At 48.5% G+C, this 26,176-nt stretch overlaps 1 protein-coding gene across 5 annotated transcripts in view; it reads left to right on the top strand.

Moving 5' to 3' along the window:
* The window catches only part of MAPK8 (mitogen-activated protein kinase 8), a 410,861-nt gene that overhangs the window by 130,710 nt on the left and 253,975 nt on the right, over positions 1 to 26,176 (top strand). For all 5 annotated transcript variants that reach the window (XM_069240892.1, XM_069240893.1, XM_069240890.1 and 2 more), the window contains one exon: positions 7,516 to 7,654. In XM_069240892.1, the coding sequence (XP_069096993.1) occupies positions 7,516 to 7,654 (139 nt within the window). The remainder of the gene's footprint in view (positions 1 to 7,515; positions 7,655 to 26,176) is intronic.

Below are 26,176 nucleotides of genomic sequence, written 5' to 3'. Positions count from 1 at the left end.
TTTCACTCCACCACTCTGTGAGGGGGATGCACGTTCTCATTGACAGAGCCAATCACCTGAGTGACCAGTAACAAGAGGGAACTTAGAAACTCAATAATTAAATACTGTCCAACCATTCTGAAATGCCTCCATTGTATTGTCCAAAAAAGTAATTGTGCTTGCCATTTTCTTTAATTCTCCTCAGCGTTGCACTTGTCCCCTATACTCCATCCATACTTCCAAGTTTGCACATCACCCGCCAGGCCTTTGATTTAGCTTTGTTTATTCTGCTCTCTCTTCTTTCCAATTGGGCTTCCACAACTGAAGTTGATTTGTCCCTGTTTAGCTTCTTTTTTTTTTTTTTTTTTTTAACAATGGAATCCAGAACAATCAGCATGTCATTCTGGCCAGTCCATCTCCATCCATATGTCCCTCTCTCACCCAGCTTGGCTTTCTTTTAAGTGCCAAAAAGTCCTGTTTCACTTTCTTTTGCTTGCTCGCCACTGTTTCCCTTGGCATACCATGTATGGCATTCAGGCTACAGTGGAGTCCATTGTGGCTCCTGCACTTGGAGGCAATTAACCCCCCCCCCCCCCCCTCCCCAAATCTCCACTCTATCATGTATTAGCGGGTCTATAGCATCCTCTGTCTCTGGTTACGCCCTTTTTTTGTCAAGTTTCCTGTGTGCAAGAGAAAATGTCAGTAACGGACAACCTGCAGGCATCCCTAACCCAAGGTATCCAAGATGGCAGCAGTACAGCAAAATTTGTGATTTGCTTGGGCTTGGATGCAACAAACTGCCTAGGTCAGTCAAGTTGTTTGAGTGTGGCAATTCGGCACCAAGCGTGGATGAGGTTTCTTTTGGAAATCTACAAGCATTCCTGATGGACCTGCCATTCAGTGTGTCTAACATCTTTAACATCAAGGCAGATTTGGCCCTAAAATGGTTTAAAAGATGCATGACCACAGCTCGTTACTTGGATCTTTCTGTCCCCAGAAGACAGTTTTGTTACCATTTTCACTATCTCTGAGTCTTTGGATGGGGGGGGGGGGGGTTCTGTTTTGCAAATAGAAGGCATCTACAACAGGCCTTTCAGATCTTTTGTGACAGATGCCATAGGTCTCAAATACAGCACAGAGTTTGATAGGGGCAACATGCAGCTCAGTCTTCCACCCCTCCTGCATCAGCATCACCTAAAATTGCTATAGTGGGTCCTTGCTGGCACACAGCCTCCCTGTTGGAGGCAGGATCCAATATTTCCTCCAAGAGTGGAGGACCATCTCTTCCGAGAAGTGAATTATCCAAATTGGAAACAGAGGCTGCGCAGACCTATTTCTTTTCACTTCTCTGTATCTTCCACCGCCATCTGGGCGGGCCCATTTGGCCAAAGCAGCCATAGAGGGTTCCAGCTTTGGAAGTAGGAACTGGGTGTTATTCTCATTACTTCCTGGCTCCTCAAAAGAACGGAGACAGTTGTCCTACTTTAAATCTTCACCCTCACTTACCCAGGTCCTGTGTGCCCTAGAACCTGGAAACTGGATGGCAATGTTGTAACTGCAGGACGCTTAAATCCATACTCTTGTCCCTCTAACACTACCTGTGGTTCACAGTGGGCCAGGAGCATTTTCAGTTAGCTGCACTTCGTTTTGGCCTCACCAGTGTCCCTTAGTGTTCACGAAAGCAATGGTGGCGGTTTGAGCCCATCTTCAGAGGACAGGGAATCAGCCTTCTCCCATACTCGCCCCAAACAGCCATCAAACACTTTCAGGCGACAACGAACCCCATAACCTTGTTGAGATTCACTGTCAACATAGAGAAGTAACACCAGACTCCTTTGCAGGCGCTCCTGTTCATCAGAGGTATTCTGGAGGAGGTACAGTTTCATGTCTTTGCCCGTAGCGGAAAGTTATGGATATATGGGATATGTTTCTGATGTTTTCACCACAACCCTGGATCTCATTATGGATGAATGAGGCTGTGGGGACTTTTAGCTCCTTCATCCTGTTGGCCAAACATGCCATGTGACACATGTCAGTTCTGCAGTGGGTCCTCGCGTTCCAGTGGGCACAATATCAGGGGAATCAGTCGGATTGTATCCAAATTCTGCAGGAGACAGCAAAGGATCTACAGTGGAGACTACTGGACTGTAGCAGTGGCAGACCCGTCTCTTTATCCCACCCAGGGCTGATGATGGGAGTGGTGGAGATCATATGCCTCTAGTCTGTTAATGGAGACTCAACTCCACATAAATTAGTTGCAGTTGAGGACATGTCGCTTGGCATTGAAGGCTGTTATACCCACTATCAGAAGAAGGGTGGTGCTGGTGCTCAGGGCCAGCACCACCTTCATACGGTACTGCAACCAGCAGGGCAGGGTGTGATACTAGGCCTCGTGTCTGGAGGCTGTACGTCTCTGGAAGTGGCTTGACCGCCAAGAATTTCTCTGGTGCTTAAACCACCGGGAGGGATCTCTAAATGTTAGAGCAGACAAACTGAGCTACCGAACACTTAACCAATCAAGCATGGCAGTTGCCCTTGAAGGTGGCACAGGACCTCTTCTATCAATGACCCAATCTTTTCTCCATCACCAAGAATGTGCAATGACAGCACTTTTGCACCTTGGAGTTTCCGAGGCAGCTGTCTCTTGGAGGGTCCTTCCGTCTTGAGTGGAGCTCCTCTGTGCCGCCCCACTGCTGCCTCTCTTTCCCCGAATTCTGAGAAAGAGCAGGAATGACTGGGCAAAGTCATCTGAGTGCTACCAAATTTGACCAGGAGTGTATGGTGGGTGGAACTCTGGGGTGGGAGTATCTGCCCTTCTTTGAAACTGCTGCTTCAGGAGGATCATCTGTCACAGCAGGGCAGGGTTGTGCACCCAGGCTTCACAATTTGCATCTCCATACTTTTAGACTGAGCAGCAACACTTGACCTCTCGCAACCTTCCTCCTGAGATCATTGAGGTCATCTTAGCTGAGAGTTGTTCTTCCACAAATTCAGTGTATGCCAGTTGTTGGAATAAATTTGTGGCATGGCACGGCATCCGAGAAGTTGACCCACTGCAAGGTAGGTTTGAACTTGTGTTGTTTATTTTGTTCCTGACCCCGCAAGGACTTGACATGGCCACTGTTAAAGACTATTTATCGTCTCTTCCAGCTTTTTTGAGGTTGTTGGATCAGCTTTCTTTAGTTAATTTACTTGTTGTGATGAGAATTTTGAAGGGTTTGCAACATTTTTTCTCCTGACACCTCAGTGGGACTTGATGTTAGTTCTCTCTTTTTTGATGTGGTCCGCTTTTGAGCCCCTGCTCAGTTGTCCATTACAAAACCTGACTTTGAAAACATGAGGCATGTGAGTGAGCTGCAGTTACCTTATTCTATATTCTTCCCAGATACATTGGTGTTGAGAACCAGGGCTTTCTTTCTGCTGAAAGCGGTCACTCCATGTCTGCGAGCTATCACTCTCCCGGCTTTCTTTTCCCCACCTCATCCCTCTAACAAAGAAAAGAGACTTCATCGTTTGGACCCCAAATCAGTGCCAAGATTTTAAATTTATTGCACCAAAGTACATTGGGTGGACTATAAATTCTTTGTGGGTTTTTTCCAGGGTAAAGAAGGGCAGTACAGAAGCAGACCATCTCCTGATGGATAGTTCTCTCTATAAAGATCTGCTCCCCAATGGTGAAAAAGCACCCTGTAGAGGTCTTATTAGCTCATTGCACCAGAGCTAAGGCTGCTACCGTAGCAGTGGCGTGCAGAGTGCCTGTCCTGGATATTTGTGAGGCGCCTATGTAGTAAGTTCAAGAAACACAACGGCCTAGACAATCAGGTCCATCGAAATGGACCTTTTGGCTGCTCTGCCCTGTAGGACTTTTTGGTCTGAGCCATTTCACTTAGAGGTATTCAACAGAAAAACATGTAACTTACTTCAGGTAACAATCTTTCTGGTGGATACACTTATCTAACTGACACTCTTAGCTTACTGCAGATGCATCAGTGAACGTCCTGCTTTCCAGTTCTGTAGACTAGTCTTTTTCCACCTAAAAAGGTCCTAGTCTAGAGATCTGCACACTGGTTAAGCCTATTTGCTGATGGGTTCTGCATCTGAGGGTGCAGACAGCCTAAGAAAGCAACTGAAATCCGCGCACATGGTGGCACTTATGTCACTCCCAGAGCGGAGTGATTGTGGCACAAAGCTGTCCAAAATCACCTACCGGTGCACAATAGTGGTGCTTTAAAATTTCCGGGTCCAGTGTAATGCCTGTGAAATATTGAGACTTCTGTGGTTAGATAGAGAATCAACCAGAAAGACCATTACCGAAGTTAAGTAACTTGTCTGTCTCTACTCTGCGTAGGGGCTCCCAATCTCCAGTCAGTATTGCAGTGGGGGGGCCATCGGCCTGGAGGCACACTGTTTTCTCCAGCAGTGCACCTTGCGACTGTATCAGCTGCACCTTCTGCCCATAGTCTTCAATCGCTATGACATGGGGTCAATCTTCCAGGCTCTGTTTGTATGCCTGCTGCATTGCCCTTCCTTATTGCATTGGCGCTTGTCTGTTTGCCACTCCTTAGGGCTCTTGCCCCAACACAGCAGGCCAAAGCACAAGATCAGTGGAAGGAGCTCTGGACTGGAGCGGTATTCTGTCCTCCACCATCCCTGTATAGAAGCTGCCATTGGTTGGGATGTGCTTGTTAATGGATTTTAATGTTTAGAGCTAATAGTGAGAATGCTGCAGTCCAGACGAAAAAGTGAATTACTTGTTTAATCAACGCTCTCAGATTTCAGACCTTTTTTCTTAAATGTATATAATATAATATACTGTTATAGGAGTCTATAACAGACTGTGGAGCACCTGCCTTTAAAAAGTCTGATGGATATGAAAGCTGGTGGCTCCTGTCTGCAGCTGTTAAGGATTGTTGCCACCTACATGCATTTTACATAATTTTCGTGGTTTTTGTGCATGATTTTCCTAGGCCACAAAGTTGGGCTTTGTGCCGTATTGGTATTTTAAGTATTTGTTCATGTTAATTGGAAAACAAAGCAAAGTTTAAAAAAATAAAAAATAAAAATGGGACCTTGCCTTGGCTTTTTAATTGAAATCCTACATTTGGAAATGTCAGATTATCTCTATTTAAGAATTACATTTTTACCTGTAAAATGTGTGTTGGGGACCCCTGAAGTGCACAGATTATTATTAGATTTTAGTCCTGAGGCTTATGATGCAGATCTGTGAATTTGAGTTTTGTGAGGCAGTGTGCTGTTCTGACAGATGCTAATGAGGCAGAAACGCATACACCTGCCAAAATACATAAAAAACAAAACGTACTTTGGTCACCTTTGTTTTTATGTATAGCCTCTCCAGTCGTGGCTGTCTTTTTAGAGATAAAAGCCTTTAAAATATCATTATTTTGTATTGAGGAGTTGAATCTTAAGTGCTTTAAAGTTTACACTAGCGTCTAGCTCACTGCTGGTCATGACTCCCTGGCTCACGTGCCTCTGCATATTTAAGGTACTTCATGCAATGCAGCATTTGAAAAAACAAAAAAGAAAGCCCCTCTAGAACCAGGTGAAAATGTTGCTTTAAAACAGTGGTGGGGTGGCTCACCCTGGCATTAGGCAATGCCCCTACCTCATAGCAGAGACAAATCTGTTTAACCCTCCATCCCCACAACAGGGGCAGTTGGAGATTTTGGTGGGGGGGGGGGAGAATGTTACTCTCAAGCTACCTCCCCAAGAGTTGGAAAGTCTTTCTAGTCACCATGGGAAAAGTTATGCTTAACAAAAAAAAACATGGAGGTGACCCACCCTTCCATCACCTGTGTACTATTCAAAACAGCCACAACAGTTTTTCTGCCTTGTTGGGGGTGAGATTGAAGTGGTCTGCCCCCATTCTTCTGGGGTTGAAGGCAGGAAGCACATTTGCCACCAACAATATATATTTTTTTTAAATATGCATTAGGCTGTGCCCCTTCCTCATAATGGCCCAGCAGCCTTTCTGTTACTCTACCCCTCACCCTCATCTTAACGATCTTTCTTTCCCACTGGGGCTTAGAACATCAGTACCCATATGGCAGGCGTTGGTGTTGTTTTGGGTGTAGTTTTGACATATGGGCTTGCAAACGGGATACATCCCAGTTTCTGCTGAGCTGATATGGTGAATGACCACAATCTTCGGGCACTGGCTCATTCAGCAGCCAGGGAACCCTATGAGTCCTGAGCATTTCTGAAGACTAGAGACACAGCCTTATTTGAATCATGTTATGTTTTCTTACCCAGAGTTGCCCCGTGTCCTCAAACTTTGGCTCGCCTCAACAGTGTTTAAGAATAAGGTGCCTCTGAGAGCAGTCTTCCAAATGTTCTGTCAAAATTCAATATCAAATTGTGCTTCTGCATTCCTTTTTTTACTCCTCATACATCCCAAGCAGAAGGATGATTTCGCACCCTATATCTCAAATGAACTTGACAGGTCCAAACAGATTAGTGAAATCAAACGTAATCCCTCTAATGTGATGCTCATCTAACATTCTTGACATGGTGTAAAACTACATGTTATGAAATGATAAACACACTCGTTCTGGGACAGCATAGAACCTATGCACCCAGAGGTAATGTGCCATTGGGTACTCCAATTAAAGAAATGTGCAGAGAGCCCTGCATGGAGGCTATACCATACCTTTGTGAAAAGGTAACATCCTGACTTTGATTCCATATGAGATGCCTGAGAAGACCAATTGTCTTTCCAAAACCTTTTAACTGGCATCCTGATGTCTTTCACTTTGCAGTGGTGTGTGTGCTCTTCTAGTGTTCCTTCTTGTAATCCCAGGTTTCATTAATGAGTTTCTTTATTCTGTTGCTGTGACATGCCTTTACTCCGAGCAAAGCCAGGAAAATATATTTTGAGATGATTTGTTGTAGTAGTATTTACATTACATTTTCCAAACCTTTTGCAAGGCTGGAATTGGGTTTGTGACTATTGAATAATGTATTACTTTATAAATATCATTTACATAGGTCACACAACAATCCTATTTGTATCAGATTCTAGACTGCCTTCGAGTGTTGGGTTGGAAGGGTATGGCCTTTGTGTAGTGTGTGAGTTTAGGAGGGAGGGTAAAATTGGTGCAGCACTAAACAAAAAAATCTTATTGTTTACATTTACTTCTAGTTAGCTCATAAACTGTAGGCTCTCTGTCACTGCTTTGTTCTTAAACAGTCTGATCGTTTACAAGTGGCAGTTCAGTTATTTTGAGCCTGCTGCCAATCTGCTGTCATTTATTTTTTCCCCTTTATGAGAGCAGAAGTAAAGGGGAGAAAAAGGGACTTGAGTTGTCAAGCTGGTGTCGTTTATAATTTGGTTAATTTTAAAAGGAAATCCTACAAAGGAAATTGTACATTAGACTGGTGTGAAAGATGTTTGAGAAAGAAATTTCTCTTTAGTGAAAGAATTCCGGATAGTGCACCTTTAAATATCCTGGTATTTTATTTCATTCTTAACATTGCTTTTCCAAAGTAGTATTTGACTTGTGTGTGTCGTTTCTTTAGCTATATAGTGATGGAACTCATGGATGCCAACCTTTGCCAAGTCATTCAGATGGAGCTAGACCATGAACGGATGTCATACCTTCTCTATCAGATGCTCTGTGGGATTAAACATCTCCATTCTGCTGGGATCATTCATCGGGTAAGTATGAATTTCAGAGGCGTATCTGCTCAGATTGTCATGGATGTTTTCTATACCTTTGCTCCTGGGCTCCGCTTGAAGAGGAGAGGGAGCTCTTCCTTTCTACATGTGGCAGTTGTAACAATTGTGTAGTAGGGTCTCATTTTTATACCCTCCCAACCAGGTGCCTTCACTGTTAAAGTTAAGTCTGGGTTTGGAATTGACTATTGGCATCTCTGCAATGAGGCTCTCTCATTGGTTTGATGGGTAATCTTCAGTGCCAAACAGCTCAGTCCAGCGATTTTTGTCCATTATCTGGTGTTGTCAGAGTTACTGAAGAATTAAAACATCATCAGAATGCAGAGCACATATTCAAACATTTACAGGTGCTGTCTGTGTAAAAAAAAAAAAAAAAACTCATATTTCATATTTGCTATTCGTTTTAGCCTGCATAAACATTTGGAAATTAGACTATGGAGAAGTCTGTTTAAATAGCTCAGTCTGTGTTTACCATGGATTGTCAAGCAGGGAATGTGCCACTGTTGGTTACCTCATGATTAAGTTAATGGCTTTCATACAGCCTCTTGGGAAGGTTGATGTTTATACTCAACCTGTCATTGGCTGACTTCCTCAGGCTTACAAAATGGTCCTTCATGATATCCCTTCTTCTGCTAGAGACTTCAGACTTCTAGATGCCTCACCTTTTGAATGTCATATTGTCTAGGCGTCAGACTGTATCCAGAAACTTTTTCTTAGTACCTCAGCGTGCAATAAAGTGGCTCTGTGCTGATACACTTCTGCTCCGGAAAGACTTGCAGGGCCTCTAAAAGTGCCACTCCCACGGGCTGATGCCTGTTCATTTCTTTCTGTGCCTCTAGATGCAGATCTAGAGCTCTTGCGTGTCTCAGAAACTGCTTTTTGTCAGCTCTTTTTCCAAATTTTCTACAGTGTGCATGGGATGGCACCTCCCTAAGTTGATAGGTTGTAAGCCCTGTAAGGACTGTCACAAACAGGTGACAGATCCCCACGATGTATGCCTGTGGTGTCTAAGGTTAGACACTGACTCGTCCATGAACATTAAAGCCATCCGGGAACACAAGGCAAACTTCATGGTGCCAAGTACAAGAAGGCACAGCACCAAAACTGCTCCAAGTCCCCCTTGAAGTCAAAAGTTCATACCAGGTCCCACTCCTGGAGTCTACGGGTCTGGTCTCAGTTACAGTCCAAATCCTCTGGTACGCATAACAAACATAAGAAGCTGAAGCAGAGTGCCACTCCTTTGCACCAGTCCCACTCCCAGGAAGAAGCATTTGGGCGGCACCTGTGGTCCCTGCTCCCTGTCCCAAAGTTGGTTGACTTCAGAGCTGATTTTGCAACTGGTTCTGTCACAACTCGAGAAATCACACCAAATCAAAGAATTTTGCTTAGCCATTCTCTGTCTCTTTGGTTCTTTACTGACTCCCTCTGGTGTGCCTCTGGGCCTCACAGAGCTGAGAGAGCTACCACCTGGATTACCCCATGTGGGTCACCTTTTGCGCCACCTAGACCCTCTGTGCTGATTCTGCTGTCAGCTGCATTACCGATGCCGCCCTTTGTGACCTTTCCCTATCCGGGCATGTCAACGTTGAGTTTGCCGTCGGAAGAGGTGGTACTGGTTTGTTCATTTTGACTCAACGCTGGGCCAAATTGGACGGACAGAACCCAACCGAGGTGTCTGCTCTTGCCTTTACCACCAGGCAAGCAACATTCCTTACAGTTTCTTCACAGCAAAGACTCTGATGATCCTGGTCAGGGTAAAGCTGTTACTCAGCCCTGTGCCGAAAATTAGTATGAGGACTTGCAAGATGCTAGTGGGCTAGACCAGTTGTTCCCAACCTTTTAACTTCTGTGGACCCCCACTTTATCATTACTGTAACCCAGGGGGCCCCCCACTGAATAATTAATGGAATCCAGGACCCCTTACTGAGTCATTTCTGAAAGGTGGGGACCTAATCTGTTAATATTTATTTTTCTAAGAAGTCGCGGACCCCCTGAGGAAACTTTGCGGACGACCAGCGGTCCCCGGACCACAGGTTGGGAACCACAGGGCTAGCCCCCCTCACTGGAGTTCGCCCTTTTTCTCCCCATCCCATCTATGGAAGAATCTGCGTCCTGCACCATAGGCTTGTGTAGGGCAGCCAAAATCCTTGATCTTCAACAGTCCACTGTGGAGGTCAAAACAAATGTCCTGACCCAACTCCTGAAGCCTGGCCAGAATGCTTTTGAGCCTCTCCTCCCCTTCAGAGAGGTATTGACGGATACCTTTCTGGGGCCCTGTCCAAAATCATGTACCAACCCTTCAATTTACTGGCAAATTGCCAGACGTCACTGCCCTGACCCAGGTGACTCAGCACTTTGTCTCTCAACACCCCTCTTCAGAGAGTCTTGTGGTGCAAGCTTCCACTAGTCGCACCAATCCTAACAATTTCCCCTACCACTCCTCCTGACAGGGACTTTTGGAAAACCGCTTGTTCTTCTCCACTAGTTTGGTTCTGTGGTCCATCAACACCTGCTGTTTACTGGGCTGTCGTAGTCACTATGTTTGGGACTTGGTAGCACAAGTCCTTCCTGGTGTTCAGAATGACCTTCACCCTGGTCTTTCACAGGCCATCTACGATGGTTGTGATGCAGCCAAATTCTCAATTCATTGTGGCTTGGACACCACCAACACAGTTGGGTGGGCAATAGGCACTAGTGTCACCGTTCTTAGTCATGCATGGGAGAAGGGTTTCCTCTTCCCGGTCAGTGGTGGCAGAGACGGCACCAGCAGCGGATCACTTCCGGCCTCTCCCTCTGTGTCCAGACTGCTGCAGAGGAGGAAGGACCCTCCTGCCTGTCTGTGCAGTTATCTTCAGACCCTCACAGACCCCCCTCAGATCCCAAATCTGCAGCCCCCCCCCCCCCCCCCCCCCCCCCCCCCCCCCCCAGCCCCAGGAGGAGGAGAGAGCCTGGAAATGTCTGCACAGGTTTCTGCTCAGAAAGCAAGCCTTGAATGCATGAAATTATTTTGAGTAATGAAGATAAAACAGAAAATCTGCAAAAAACATTCGCCAACATTGAGCTCCACTATTTAGGAAAACATTGATGCAGTTGGTGACCGAGGAATCTTCACATAAACTGATAGATCCTGGAAGATGCAGTCAAGGGCAGTTCAGTGGATGTAAGAGACTGAGCTGTGCATCTCTATGCCACAAGGTGCAGAAATGACATCTAGAACATTAAGGCAGCAACAGTAACAAACCACCTCCTGTATAAATATATGTCCAACACCAGCTTTGATCATGAGGTCGGTATGATGTGGTTACAGCAGTGCTTTGTTTTCTAAAGCGATAATAGGCCATCATTCAGTGCTCTAGATATATTGTAAATCCTTCTGGCCAAACCACAGCAACCAGAGAAAAGGACAGCAGAGTGGAGCCAGACAACTGAAGGGTAAAGAAAAGAGGAGTTCTTCTATCTGCAATACAACGGACTGTCCCAATTTGCACTGACCGGAAGGAAGCGGAGTCTTTACCCGCAACCGTGCATAACCATAATCCAATCTAAAGACACAATTACATACAAAGAAACCTTATACATATCATGAGTGTGGCAAGTAATTAATGACTATTGCAGGTGCTGCTGCCTGACTCTGCCTGGTGGGACTCCAAGCCCCAGGCTCCTCCTCAATACCACACACCGGGGGAACATCGCGTGCGCTATTAAGCGTGCCGCGCATCGTTGCTGGGTGCTGCTGCCTGACTCTGCCTGGTGGGACTCCAAGTCCCAGGCACCTCCTCGCTCCCCCATACCGGGGGAACATCGCGGGCGCTGTTAAGCGCGGTGCGCTTCGCCACTGCGCAGGACGCGCCCGCATCTCAGAGCCTGTCGGAGGCTGGGCTGGTCCCCCCCTCTGGGCCCCAAGGTACGGCACTGACTCCCTTCTGTTTTGCAATTGGCTAACTACTATCTTGTGTGCTGAATATCCTTCTCCAAACAAGTCAAGCTGTTTGGTCAACCTAGGGTGGCGACAAGGGTTCTTTTTAGTGATTGAGGCTGGACGAGTCACATTACCTTCTGCCCATAAAGGGCTAAGTGTGTAGGGCCATTACTATTATCTTTGACCTTGTGACCGGTCTGCTGCCAGCACTAAGGAATGGGGAAACGCAAAGCTATGGACATCCCAACCCGCCAAAATGGTATCAAGAAATCTAAAAAACAATCTAAAAATCCAGTGAGCCCTCCAATTAGCAAAGGAACCAACCCCCTGGACGAAATTGATCTATTGTTCAAGGAGGTCGATGACATTTTTAACTATAACTCACAAAAGCCCATAAAAAAAGAGCAAAACCCTAGGGGTGGGCAAGATACCAGAACTCTTTGCAAAAAAGAAGTCATTTATTCACCTACTCTCCACCCTTAAATCCTTCTAGTAAAGTCCTTCCTGCTCATAGAGGCAAATCCATACACAAGACAGCAGCAATTTCTTGCAGCTTCGCCAATGCTTTACCCAGCCATCCGGGTCTCCCTCTTGGGGGCATTATGGCGAACCCCCCTCCACTTAGCCCTGAAATCGTGGTGATCCCTAACATCCCGTGTACAAATCGATTTGGGCTACTGGTGGAAGAGGGAGGCTCCCCTGCTTGTGTACCACATGATCAACACGGAGCCGCCACTGAGAGTAATGCCCAGCGTGACAGTGATCCCACTCCCAATGATGTGCAAATCCGTTGGGTGAATGGTGATTTAGACCTTGTATTACAAAAGGCAGATGAAGTAAAGACCCTGGTAATGTCCTTAATGGGGCTGTTGAAAGAGACCCTGGTGCCGAAATGTGCTTGTAGTTGCCAAACAACCATAAAAAAGGCGGGAACCGATACTGGACCCATAGCCATGACCAAGCTTGGATTGCAATCAGTTGTTCCTCCCCCTAAGGGTGCTATGAATCCCCTTCCGCTCGAATCACCCCTGACCCTTGCCAAATGCAACCAGCAAGATGCTGTTAGGCTGCGCCAGAAGTATACTGGGGCTCTCAACACAAGGGGTGCACGGGGGGAGCTCTTACCGCGACATGTTCCCGTCCCTTGGAAGCTAGACCCGAGGGGGTAGTCGCATCCCGAGGTTCAGGTGGGGCGGCTGGCTTTCATGGGACCCCTACAGGAGTAGATACGTCCCTGGTTGATGCATCACGACAGACACGACACTTGGCCCAACCGAGTAAAGATTGCACTATTTATATGATTAATGTCCCCAAATTGACGCATGGTTCGTATGAGGACCACGAGTCTCTGACCAACAAGGTCATCCATTGGTTAAAATTTAGACGCCATTGCCTCTCGGTTATCAGATCAGATATTCTAGAGGTAGGCAGACATGACCTACCAGGGTTAAATTATGATTACATCTCTGTTTCCTTCATTAAAAAAGACACAGTGGATCAACTTATGGAACTGGTAAACCGTACCAATGAGTTATGGGCCAGGAGAAGGGTTGGCATTAATTTATCTACAAAACCACCGTCTATTTACATAGGAGAGAATGGTAGTGAGTTAACCCTGGCCTTTGGACGCAAACCTTTTGGGGATAATACCTCACCCCACTCCCTGAACGCCATTGACTGACTAAACAGAAATCGGGAAGTGGGGTCTGGGGCCACTACTGGAGCCAGCTGTATGGAAGAGGGATCAAGCCCCACCCACAGCCATGATACAATCAACCCTGATCATCTAATTTTAACATGGAATGTAGCGGGTCTTGGTAAGAAGCTAGGGGACTTGGAGTGGGCCACCTTCATCAATGATTTCCACATTTGCTTGTTTCAGGAAACCTGGGCTGTTGGGCAAATACACATTGATGGGTTTTTCTCGGACAATATCCCCGCCCAGATACCAGAGAAGAGCCGAGGCTGCGCTAAAGGGGGACTGTTAATGCTCATTAATAAGAATTTGCAATGTGAGCATCTTCTGCTAAAAATAGATTCAGTGGATCTAATGGGAGTGCAATTCACTTTTCACCGAGAAATTAAAATCATAGTTATCAATGTATACGCTAGATCTGTTCCAAGGGATACCGAGCCCGAAATCCTGATACAGCTGTCAGAATTCCTTGACTCCCTTTGTCCCCCATTCTATCTAATAATAGCAGGTGATTTTAACTGTACCTTCGAACCCTCTAATTTGGTTACTGGACTAACTGAAGAGGAAGATGAAATGTGGGGAATCCCACAGCTAATAGATACTCATCCCTGTATTCAATCTCGCGTATCCCTTCAGTTGGCTTCACTATGCTTGAGGTATGGGCTGCGGGCTTGCAACGGTTGTACACCATCTGATTTAAATATAGAATCTACCTTCAAACGTGGGATGTCTTCAAGTGTAATTGACTATTTTTTACTTGACGTTTGATTGTGGCCTCTATTGAAAGACATGAAGGTGGAACTCCGATGTGAAAGCAATCATAACCCCTTGTTATTATCAATGGATGGGGAAGTTTTTAAGGAGAACTCTGAACCTACAATGCACAGCGGTTCCTTCCCCACTGTTGAACAATAATCACACTAGGGTTTCATGGCCAAAGGTTTTGTCTAGCCCCCATGCGATTAGTGGGATTTACAAACTGTTTATGGACAAGCTGGCAATCTATGCGGACTGCGAAGTTGATATCATCCCCATTCTTGATATCCATCAAGAAATGCTGAAGGGACTGCAGAGGTTCTTTTATAAATCAAATCAAATCAAATCATTAACATTTATAAAGCGCGCTACTCACCCGTGCGGGTCTCAAGGCGCTAGGGGGGAAAGGGGGGGTTATCGCTGCTCGAACAGCCAAGTCTTTAGGAGTCTCCGGAAAGCGGAGTGGTCCTGGGTGGTCCTGAGGCTGGTGGGGAGGGAGTTCCAGGTCTTGGCCGCCAGGAAGGAGAAAGATCTCCCACCCGCCGTGGAGCGGCGGGTGCGAGGGACGGCAGCAAGTGCGAGGCCAGCGGAGCGGAGGGGGCGGGTGGGGACGTAGAAGCTGAGGCGTCTGTTGAGGTATTCCGGTCCCTTGTTGTGGAGGGCTTTGTGTGCGTGGGTGAGAAGACGGAAGGTGATCCTTTTGCTGACTGGGAGCCAATGCAGGTGTCTCAGGTGTGCGGAGATGTGGCTGTTGCGGGGTACGTCGAGGATGAGGCGGGCCGAGGCGTTTTGGATGCGTTGCAGGCGGTTTTGGAGTTTGGCGGTGGTCCCGGCGTAGAGGGTGTTGCCGTAGTCCAGGCGACTCGTGACAAGGGCGTGGGTCACGGTTTTTCTGGTGTCGGCGGGGATCCAGCGGAAGATCTTGCGGAGCATGCGGAGAGTGAGGGAAGCAGGCGGAGGACACGGCGTTGACTTGCTTGGTCATGGTGAGAAGAGGGTCCAAGATGAAGCCGAGGTTGCGGGCGTGGTCTGCGGGGGTCGGTGCGGTGCCGAGGGCCGTGGGCCACCAGGAGTCGTCCCAGGCGGACGGGGTGTTGCCAAGGATGAGGACTTCCGTTTTTTCAGAGTTCAGCTTTAGGCGGCTGAGCCTCATCCAATCTGCGACGTCCTTCATACCCTCTTGTAGGTTGGTCTTGGCGCTGGCGGGGTCCTTGGTGAGGGAGAGTACAAGTTGGGTGTCGTCGGCGTAGGAGGTGATGATGATGTCGTGCTTGCGTACGATGTCGGCGAGGGGGCTCATGTAGACATTGAAGAGTGTCGGGCTGAGCGATGAGCCTTGAGGTACGCCGCAGATGATCTTGGTGGGTTCTGAGCGAAACGGAGGGAGGTAAACTCTTTGGGAGCGGTTAGCGAGGAAGGAGGCGATCCAGTCCAGGGCCTGGCCTTGGATCCCGGTGGAGCGTAGGCGGGTGATTAGGGTGCGGTGACAGACGGTGTCAAAGGCAGCCGAGAGGTCGAGGAGAATGAGGGCGACTGTTTCACCGTTGTCCATCAGGGTTCTGATGTCGTCTGTGACTGAGATGAGGGCGGTTTCCGTGCTGTGGTTGGTTCGGAATCTGGTTTGTGAAGGGTCGAGCAGGTTGTTGTCTTCCAGGAAGGTGGTCAGCTGTTTGTTGACTGTCTTTTCTATTACCTTGGCTGGGAAAGGTAGAAGAGAGATGGGGCGGAAGTTTTTCAGGTCGCTTGGGTCAGCCGTAGGTTTCTTTAGTAGGGCGTTGACTTCAGCGTGCTTCCAGCATTCGGGGAAGGTAGCAGAAGAAAAAGAAGAGTTGATGACGGTCTGGAGGTGCGGGGCGATGATGTCGTCGGCTTTGTTAAAGATGAAGTGCGGGCAGGGGTCCGAAGGGGCGCCGGAGTGGATAGAGTTCATGATGGATTTGGTTTCTTCCGTGTTGATGTGGGTCCAGTTGTTGAGGGTGATGTCCGGGGAAGCGGGTTCAGTGGTGTATGGTTGGGTCTGGTGTCCGAAGCTGTCGTGGAGGTCGCTGATCTTGCGATGGAAGAAAGTGGCGAGGGATTCGCACAAATCCTGTGAGGGCGTGACGGCGTTGGCGCTGGGGTTGGAGAACTCTTTGACGATGCTGAAGAGTTCTCTGCTGTTGTGGCTGTTTTTGTCTAGTCTGTCGGTGAAAAAGTTCCTTTTGGCAGTGCGGATCAGGTGGTGGTGTTCGCGTGTAGCGTTCTTGAGGGCGGTCATGTTGTCCGCGGTGTGGTCCTTGCGCCAGGCCTTCTCAAGGGCACGACAAGTTTTCTTTGATTCTTTGAGGGTGTCAGAGAACCAGAGAGGTTTTTTGGTGTTGGTCTGTCGATGCGTGCGTTTGAGGGGAGCAAGGTTGTCAGCGCAGTTGGAGATCCAGTTTGTGAGGTTGAGAGCTGCGTCGTTGGGGTCGGTGGTGAGGGTGGGTTGGTTGGCGGCGAGAGCGGAGAAGAGTTGCTCTTCAGGGATCTTGTTCCACTGTCGACGAGGGGTGGGTTGAGTGCGGAGGTGGGAGGTCTCGCGTCGGAATGTGAAGTGGACGCAGCTGTGGTCAGTCCAGTGTAGGGCAGAGGTGTGGCTGAAGAAGACGTGTTTGCTGGCGGAGAAGATAGGGTCGAGCGTGTGTCCGGCGATGTGGGTGGCGGTGTTCACCAGTTGTTTGAGGCCGAGGTTGGCGAGGTTGTCGAGCAGGGTGGTGGTGTTGGGGTCGTTGTTTTGTTCCAGATGGAAGTTGAGGTCGCCTAGGAGGATGTAGTCCGGTGAGGCGAGGGCGTGCGGGGAGATGAAGTCGGCGATGGCGTCGCTGAAAGAGGCGCGAGGTCCGGGAGGACGGTAGACGAGGGATCCTCTGAGGGTGGTCCTTGGGTCGGTGCGAATCTGAAAATGCAGGTGTTCAGCGGCGAGGGGGGGGTCTTCGGTGGAGGTGGTGACGCTGATGGAGTCTTTGAAGATGATGGCGACACCTCCTCCTACTTGGTTGGTGCGGTCTTTTCTGGAGATCTTGTAGCCTTCGGGGATGGCGGTAGCGATGTCTGGAGCAGAGGAGGCGTTCATCCATGTCTCCGTGATGAAGGCGACGTCCGGGGCTGTGGAGTCCAGGAGGTCCCAAAGTTCAACGGCGTGCTTGTGGACGGAACGAGCGTTGATCAGGATGCACTTGAGGTGGTTGATGGCGCGTGGGCTTGTGGTCGTGGTAGTTGCGTGGTGGAAGATGCGTTTGCAGGAGTTGCAGGCGAAGGGTCCATGGGTGCGTTTGGGGTGAACTAGGAAGCAGGTTTTGGAGCGCCCTGGGTTGAGGGCGTGGAGGGTGGTGGGGTCGTAGCGGATCAGCGGGGCTTGGGGGAGCTGGGGACCAGGGGTCGTGGCGCTGGGCGCGGGCCAGGCGCGGACGGGCGCAGACGGGCATGCCTCTGGCGCGCCTCTGGCGCGCCAGCGGCGTGCCCGCTGCGCGCGCCCGCTGCGCGCGCCCGCTGCGCAGTCGCGCAGCGGCCGCCATAAGAGGTAGGAGGGGGGGGAGGGGTCAGCTGGGGGCGAATGGGAGCTGGGGGGCGGGGGCGTGCAGGAGGTCGCGGCGGGAAAGCGCGAGGGAGGGGGGGGGACAGGTAGAGTGAGAGGAGCTGGGGGAGGGGGTTTAGGGTGGAGGAGGGTGAGTGTTAGGAGGTTTGGAGATTAGGGAGAGAGATAGGAGTAGGGTTGTGAAGATAGGGGAGGGGGGGTTGTAGAGGTGGGTGAGGGAGAGAGGTAGAGTGAGAGGATAGGGAGATAGGTAGTAGAGGGGGTGGCGGGAGGGGGGGAGAGATAGAGAAATAGATAGAGAAAATAGATAGAGAAGTCGATAGATAGGGAAATAGATAGATAGACAGATAGGTAGGTAGGAGGAGGTGGAGAGTGGGGGAGTTAGATAGCGAGATAGGGAGCTAGAGAGATAGGAAGATAGGAGGAGTGAGGGAGGTAGATAGCGAACGGGTTAGCTAGGGGTGAGAGAGGGGGAGGCGAGTGAGGGAGGGGGATGAGGAAGGAGCAGGAGGGCAGGCTCGGGGGAAGAAGACGGAGGAGGTAGAAGAGCCGAAGACAGGAGAACAGAAGACAGAAGAACAGAAGACCGGAAGAACAGAAGACCGGAAGAACAGAAGACCGGAAGAACAGAAGACCGGAAGAACAGAAGACCGGAAGAACAGAAGACCGGAAGAACAGAAGACCGGAAGAACAGAAGACCGGAAGAACAGAAGACCGGAAGAACAGAAGACCGGAAGAACAGAAGACCGGAAGAACAGAAGACCGGAAGAACAGAAGACCGGAAGAACAGAAGACCGGAAGAACAGAAGACCGGAAGAACAGAAGACCGGAAGAACAGAAGACCGGAAGAACAGAAGACCGGAAGAGACCGGAAGAGACCGGAGAAGACCGGAAGAGACCGGAAGAGACCGGAGAAGACCGGAAGAGACCGGAAGAGACCGGAAGAGACCGGAGAAGACCCGAGAAGACCCGAGAAGACCCGAGAAGACCCGAGAAGACCCGAGAAGAAGAACACAGAAGCACCGAGAAGAAGAACACAGAAGCACCGAGAAGAAGCACCGAGAAGAAGCACACAGAAGCACCGAGAAGAAGAACACAGAAGCACCGAGAAGAAGCACACAGAAGCACCGAGAAGAAGAACACAGAAGCACCGAGAAGAAGAACACAGAAGCACCGAGAAGAAGAACACAGAAGCACCGAGACGAAGAACACAGAAGCACCGAGAAGAAGAACACAGAAGACCGGAAGAACACAGAAGAACAGAAGGGAAGAACACAGAAGACCGGAAGAACACAGAAGAACAGAAGGGAAGAACAGAGAAGAAGAACAGAGAAGACCGGAAGAACAGAAGACCGGAAGAACAGAAGACCGGAAGAACAGAAGACCGGAAGAACAGAAGACCGGAAGAACAGAAGACCGGAAGAACAGAAGACCGGAAGAACAGAAGACCGGAAGAACAGAAGACCGGAAGAACAGAAGACCGGAAGAACAGAAGACCGGAAGAACAGAAGACCGGAAGAACAGAAGACCGGAAGAACAGAAGACCGGAAGAACAGAAGACCGGAAGAACAGAAGACCGGAGAAGACCGGAGAAGCACCGAGAAGAAGAACACAGAAGCACCGAGAAGAAGCACACAGAAGCACCGAGAAGAAGCACACAGAAGCACCGAGAAGAAGAACACAGAAGCACCGAGAAGAAGAACACAGAAGCACCGAGAAGAAGAACACAGAAGCACCGAAGGGAAGAACAGAGAAGAAGAACACAGAAGACCGGAAGAACACAGAAGAACAGAAGGGAAGAACAGAGAAGAAGAACACAGAAGACCGGAAGAACACAGAAGAACAGAAGGGAAGAACAGAAGAACACAGAAGAAGATTGCAGAGGGGGAGCGAGGAGGAAGAGACAGAGAGGAGGAAAAGAAGCAGGAGAGAAGGTGAGTGGCGCGGGGCAGGGCGAGGGGCTGGGAGGAGGGGGGTACTTACAGTTAGGTGGGTCTCAGGAACACAGGAACTCGGGAACTTGGAGGAGCTGCAGCGGCAGGGGGAGCGACCTACCCTTGGGTAAAAAATCTTGTGTTTAAATAGGTATTGAATTTACCAACGGCATAAAAGGGTGGTTTGACGAGGGCTGTAGCAGGGCCAAATCTGAACTAAAAGCTGTTATTAAGACAGATTGCCCAGCAGAGATTCAACCAGCTAGACGATTATACAAGAAGGTCCAAATGGTAACTAAAAAGTCATTGGAAGATGCATTATGGCAAGGGTTGATCCTTGCTACAGTCAACAAAAATGATGTGATGTTTTGGGACTTATTGTCCAGAGGGCAAGGAGGAAGCAGGAGGCCGATCAGGAACCACATCCAACCTGAGATTTGGGTAAATCACTTAACCCAACTTTATGCTACCCCTTTTAACTCCTTGGCGGACCTTCTCCCAGCACATGATTCATTAACTCCACAGTCGTCTAGTCAAGCGGATTGGTATGAACCACTTGTTTTCTCTATAGAGGAAACTAAAGTTGCAATAAACTCTCTAAAGCCAGGGAAAGCTCCAGGTCCAGATAAGATACCAGGTGATCTTTACAAATCAGAATTTTCCATATGGTCATGGTACATTAACCTGATTTCAAACAGAATTGCTGCTGGCGGAGCAATTCCAAGCACCTGGAAGGGAGCAGAAATAATCCCCATTTTTAAAAAGGGTAACGTAAACTCCCCTGCCAATTATAGACCCATCAGCTTGATCGATAATCTGCAGAAAATTTTTGCTAAACAATTGCTAGAGAGGTTAACTACTTGGGTTCACCAGGCCCTCTCTGTTACAAGAAGGTTTTCAGGTTTTCGACCCAAAACCAGTACAATTGACCAGGTCTTTAGACTGACACTTCTGTATTGGAAATACGTGGCTCTTGCTAAACAACCTTTATATGTTGTTTTCGTGGACCTTAGAGCTGCCTTCGATCTGGTCTCTAGAGAAAAGTTGTGGGAAACACTATTTCAGATGGGTGTCCCCAAAAATCTAGTTTTTCTCCTTCAGCGGCTACATGCCAATACATATGCGCAAGTGAGGTGGGGTGCCCAGGGAGAATTGACAGACAAAATTCCCATACGGAGGGGAGTCCGCCAGGGCTGTGTCTTGGCCCCATTACTATTCACTTTATTCATTAATAAAGTGATCCAAATCCTATCCTCTTGTTCCAGTGACGCTCCCACTTTGAATGGACAGAAGATTTCAATATTACTGTTTGCTGACGATTCACTTCTTATCTCGAAGACCCCCATGGGCCTCCAAACGCTTGTGAATAGATTTAAGTCTTTCTGTGACGACCATGGTTTGGAACTGAATGCCAATAAAACCAAGTTGATGGTGTTCACTTCCGGCTCCGGTCAGAAGTGCACCACCAACTTGGATGGGGCTGCTTTAAGCAGAGTCAAGACCATAGGATACTTGGGAGTGCGTTTATCAAACAACCTGCACTGGGAGGATCAAATCAATAAAAGCTTGGGGCTTCTTTAGCACAGAGCAGCTGCCATCCTGCGCTGCTATAAGAATTCCTTATCTAAAGCTGGATCTCCAGCCATTTAAAATCTATCTGGCTAAGGCGCAGGGTGCCGCTGCTTATGGTGCTGAAATATGGGGATTCTCCGATTGCAAACGATTAACAGTAGGAGAAAACAACTTTGCCAGGGCTTCGCTAGCATGTCCCCGTAGTACCCCCTTGATCCCTATGTTTTTGGACCTAGGCTTTAAACGTATAGCCGATCTGACAGCTCTAAGACCCTTGCTATACTGGGTAAGGATTTGGACTGTCCCTGAGCCTTTTGTATATAGAGATTCAGCACTCGACCTGCTAAGGAGGCCGAAAGCGGCCACTGTTCCATGGGTCAAGCACGTTTCCAAATGGTTTTGTATTCTTGGATTACGAAGGTTCTGGGACGAGCCACACAAACTGGGAAGATCTGATAAAACTCTTTTGAAGATAGCATACTGGTCCTATGTAAAAAAAAAAACAACCTGGTCCACAGTTTATCCTATGGCCAGCTGACCAACTCATTCATCGATCTTAAGTGGTATTCCCAATTTGAACCATATCTTGATCTGATTCCTGACATATTGGGGAAGGGTCTCTACGCACGCTTCCGTTTTTGGAAGCCTCCCGTTGTTATCCTTTACCAAACGCTGGGGCCCCTCTCCATCTATTGATCTATGTCCTGCTTGTCTTGGCTGTCCCGAAACTATTGAACATTTCATGTTTTTTTGCCCTGCATATACTGGTCCTAGATCATAATGGTTACGTCCAGTATGTCGAGACTTTGGATTGAACCAGTGTTTTTTTTAGCTATCAGGATTTTAAAGAGTGACGCTTCTAAATCTGTAATCCTCGCGGTTAGCAATTTCCTTGTGACCGCGTGGCGTATACGACATTCTTCATTGAACTAAAACCTTTTAACTCTGCTACCAACTACTAATTGAAGATATGATTATAGGAATATACCTCCTTTGTTTTAACTTTTGTATATGTATTGATTAAGTTATTGAGCTAGCTTGTTTTCATCTCTCGTTTTAACTCTGTTATGTATGTATTTTATGCTTTGATGGCCTTTTAGACCGAATAAAGTTTTGTTATTTGGTTACGATCCATGGGGTTCTTGGTGACGTCTAGTCCTCCTTAATATATGGTTCAGTGGGACTCCGTATTCAGGGAGAAGTCTCACTCTGCCCTTGAACGATTTATGGGGACTGGAGCTACTGCTTGTTTTCTGGGCCTTTCAAGCCAGCCCTGCCAGCCACTTCCAACGTTCATTTTGTGGCTTCGACAGAGCGGTTCCCTACTACCAGGCTATCCCACCCCAATAGGGAACCCAGCAGTTTCACAGCAGAGACATGTTGACCACCACCCTGCGGCCAAGGTCAATGGCCGATCAGTCCACCAACAACCTCCCAGCAGCTCCAAATGCAAAGCCCCCTTAGTGTACTCTTACAAGATCACAGCCACCTGGTGTAAGACTGAATCCACTGATTCTCTCTGGTCTGGCAGACAGTTGCATCGGACAAGCAGGTTGCAAAGGCTGCATAATACCCTTCCTTTCATCTCTGCAGCACTTCCCACCTGCTGCTCAACTTGACTGAGGACCATCGCTCCATTTTGCTGCAGGAGGTGCAAGCTGTTTTGGCCAAAGGGCCTATCAAGAGGGTGCATGCGCCAGAAGTAGGACATATTTGTTATTCCCACTCCTTTCTGGTGCACAAGAAGGACAGAGGTCTGCACCCTATTTTGGATCTGTGCCTTCTTTATCTTTTCCTCTGGAAGGAGAAATTCTAAATATTCACCCTGCCCCAGGTCTTGTCTGCCCTTGACACTAGAGACTGGAGGGTGGTGTTGGACCTGTAGAATGCCTATATCTATATTCCCATTGTACCGACCTGTCAACACTACCCCTTTGGTCTCGGCAGCACCCCTCAAGTGTTCATTAAAGTGATGCTGGTGGTAGCATTGCACCTTTGGAACTCATGTTTGCCAGTCTTCCCCTACTTTGACAGCTGTTGAAGGCGGGAGTCATCCCAGGCAGTCGGCGACAACCTCCAGGTGATGGCGACCCTCCTGTCATCTTTGTTTCACTTACTCACTCACACCTGACTCCTGCCTAGAGTCTTTTTATCTGAGACATTCTGGACATGTTTAGGTTTTGTGTCTTTCCTCCAAAGAATAGTGTCCAGGACATTCAGCCTCGGTCCTGGATTTCAGTGAGGTCTAGTATGAGGCTGCTGAACTGATGGTCTCCTGCATCCTGCTGGTTGAGCATGCCTGGTGGTAAATGTAGGCTCTGCATTGGGATCTGAAGTCCCACTGGGCCCAATATCAAGGGTACCTCTCCAACTACATCCAGATCTTGGAGGAGACTGCGAAAGATATGCAGTGGTAGCTACTGGAAAGCAATTGGGTCTGCGGAAAATCCTCTCTCCCTTCCCTGCCCAGAACTGACAGTGGTGACAGGTCCGACAATCTGAGGAAGGTGGAGATCAGAATCCTCAGGTCTCCGGTGGCGTCACGGCTCCAAATTAGCCTTCTGAAGCTGACGGCCATTCATTTGATGCTGAAAGCCTCCCTGCCATCAAGGGGAGTGTGGTACAGGTGCCCAGAAACAACACCAGAGCCACAGTTGTTGTTTACGGCTTCTCACCTTCTAAACTGTTTTAGTACGCATCATCAGTTTATCACCGCATATGAGTGATTTTCAAGGCTTGTGTGTTCATTTTCCATTCACCACTCTTTTCCCTGGCCTAGATAACTGCCAAGTGTCTATGTCGGCATCCCTTCATACGTTCACAAAGTAGTATTGTCTGAGCATCCAAGTAGGGCACTTTGCCCTCTCTAAATTGCAGGACTTTGTTTTGAGTTCATCCACAGCTCTCCTTCATTAGTTACTGCTTTCATAGACATTCAGAAGTTGAGTAATATGTGGCTAGATGAGCCCCCAAGGCTTATCTAGGAGACACGCAAAGCTCATGCAATACCACTGTAGTCACACAGCACTTACACACATGAAAGAAAACACTCAGTTGTACAAAATTAAAGGTACTTTATTTTTGGCACAAATCACAACAAAATACTAGACCAGTGAACCACCCTTAGGAGGTAAGTAATGCACTAAATATATACACTAGCAATCAGAAATAGGCATAAACTGTTTAGAAAACAGTGCAAATAGTAACAACCAATAGTGACCCTAGGAGGAGCGCAAACCTTATACTAAAAAAATTGAATGCGAACAAGGTACCCCCACCTAGGTAAGTAATATGTGTAGAGGGGAGCTGGGTATATTAGAAAACCACAAAGGTAAGTAACACAAAGCCCCCACCGCGACCAGGAATGGAGGAGTAAAACACTGTTTTATTTTCCTCAAACAACCCAAAAGGAGGAAAAGAAGAGACACCCAGAGAAGACTGCAAGAAAACCAGCTGTGGATTCCGAAGAAAGACCTGTGGAGAGAGGATACCAAGTCCAAGAGTCACAGTGGAGTCCAGGAGGAGTAGGAGGTACTACCCACCCACCTGTGGATGCAGGAGTTGGTCAATGGTGATGAAGAACAAGTCATCACTGCAGCCTGGGAGCCGGAGAAGAGTTCCTGTTGGATGCAGATGAAGCCCCACGGAGGAAGGAAGATTGCAGATGGGTGTCGGTGCAGGAATTCCACCAACAAGCCTTGACAAAGGCAAACTTGCGGTTAGTGGAAAAGGTCTGCCGGGGACCTGCAAAGTCCAGGGGGACTCGGCCCAGGAGAGGTAGTCACAAGGGACCCTCAGCGTTGTGGCGAGTCCACAGGAGCAGAGGCAGCACCCACACGAGTCCCACAGGACGGGGACACGAGTCGCAGCAGGAGCCCACAAAGCACCATAAAAGTGGATCCCACGCTGCTCGAAAACTACGCAGGATGGAGTGCTGGGGGCTGGAGCTACATGTCGCCTGAAGATCCTTTGGAGGAGATGCAAACAAGCCTTGGCAGCTGCAAGAGACGCAGTGCATGGGGGTACTGTACTGTGTGGGAAGGCAAAGGCTTACCTCCATCAAAGTTGGACAACTGGCATAGAGGACCAAGAGGACTACTCCGGACCACCACCCGTGATGCAGGATCCACACAGCTAAGCAGGAGAGGGGATCCACGCAGCCAGTCATCGCCTGTTGTAGGTGCTTGCGGTTGCAGGGAAGTGACTCCTTTACTCCAAGGGAGATTCCTTCTTTTTCTTGTGCAGGCTGAAGAGTTGCAGTCTTCTGAGGATGCACGGCGAGGGAAATGTTGCAAAGCAGGCAGGAGCCTTGGAAACAATGTTTCTGAAGAGTCCTTTTTTCTTGGAAGCAGCTTGTCGGGTCCTGGAGGTTCCAGTCACAGTTCCGGAGGCCAGAAGTCTAAGCAGAGGTTGCAGAGGAGTCCTGCAGGGATCTTGCATGTCGAATCTGAGGACCTATCTAAGACAGAGACTCGAAATAGCCCTGAAAGGGGGTTGGTCACCTAACCAGGTAAGCACCGATCAGGGGAGGGCTCTGATGTCACCGGCCTGGCCTGGCCACTCAGATTCTCCCAGAGTTCCCTGCCAACCTTGGAAACAAGACAGCAGAACCCAGCGACCCTCTGGTAGAGCTCTGGGCACCACCCCATTGGATGGTGATGGAATGGACAGGGGAGTGGTCACTCCCTTTTCCATTGTCCAGTTTCGCGCCAGATCAGGGACTGGGCGAGTCCCTGAACCGGTGTGGACTAGTTTATGCACAGAGGGCACCAAAGCTGCTCTTCAAAGCAAACCAGTGCCTTGGGGAGGCTACCTCTCCCAAGCCAGTCACATTTATTTCCAAAGGAAGAGGGTGTTTCCTCCCTCTCTCAAAGGAAATCTTTGTTCTGCCTTCCTGGGCTTGATCAGATCAAGCAGCTGGAGGGCAGAAACCTGTTTGAGGTGTGGCAGCAGTTGGGCTGCCTGGAAAACCTTGTAAGAGTGGTGGTAGCAATGTTGGAGGGGGGGGGTCCTCTAAGGAGCCTCCAGAGTGCATTGAATCATACTTCCAATACTTGCAACAGTGTTGGGGTAT

The sequence above is a fragment of the Pleurodeles waltl genome, chromosome 6, assembly GCF_031143425.1.
Source record: "Pleurodeles waltl isolate 20211129_DDA chromosome 6, aPleWal1.hap1.20221129, whole genome shotgun sequence".
Classification (NCBI taxonomy): domain Eukaryota; kingdom Metazoa; phylum Chordata; class Amphibia; order Caudata; family Salamandridae; genus Pleurodeles; species Pleurodeles waltl.
Note: the sequence above shows the minus strand (reverse complement) of the source record. Positions and strands in the feature narration are given on the sequence as shown.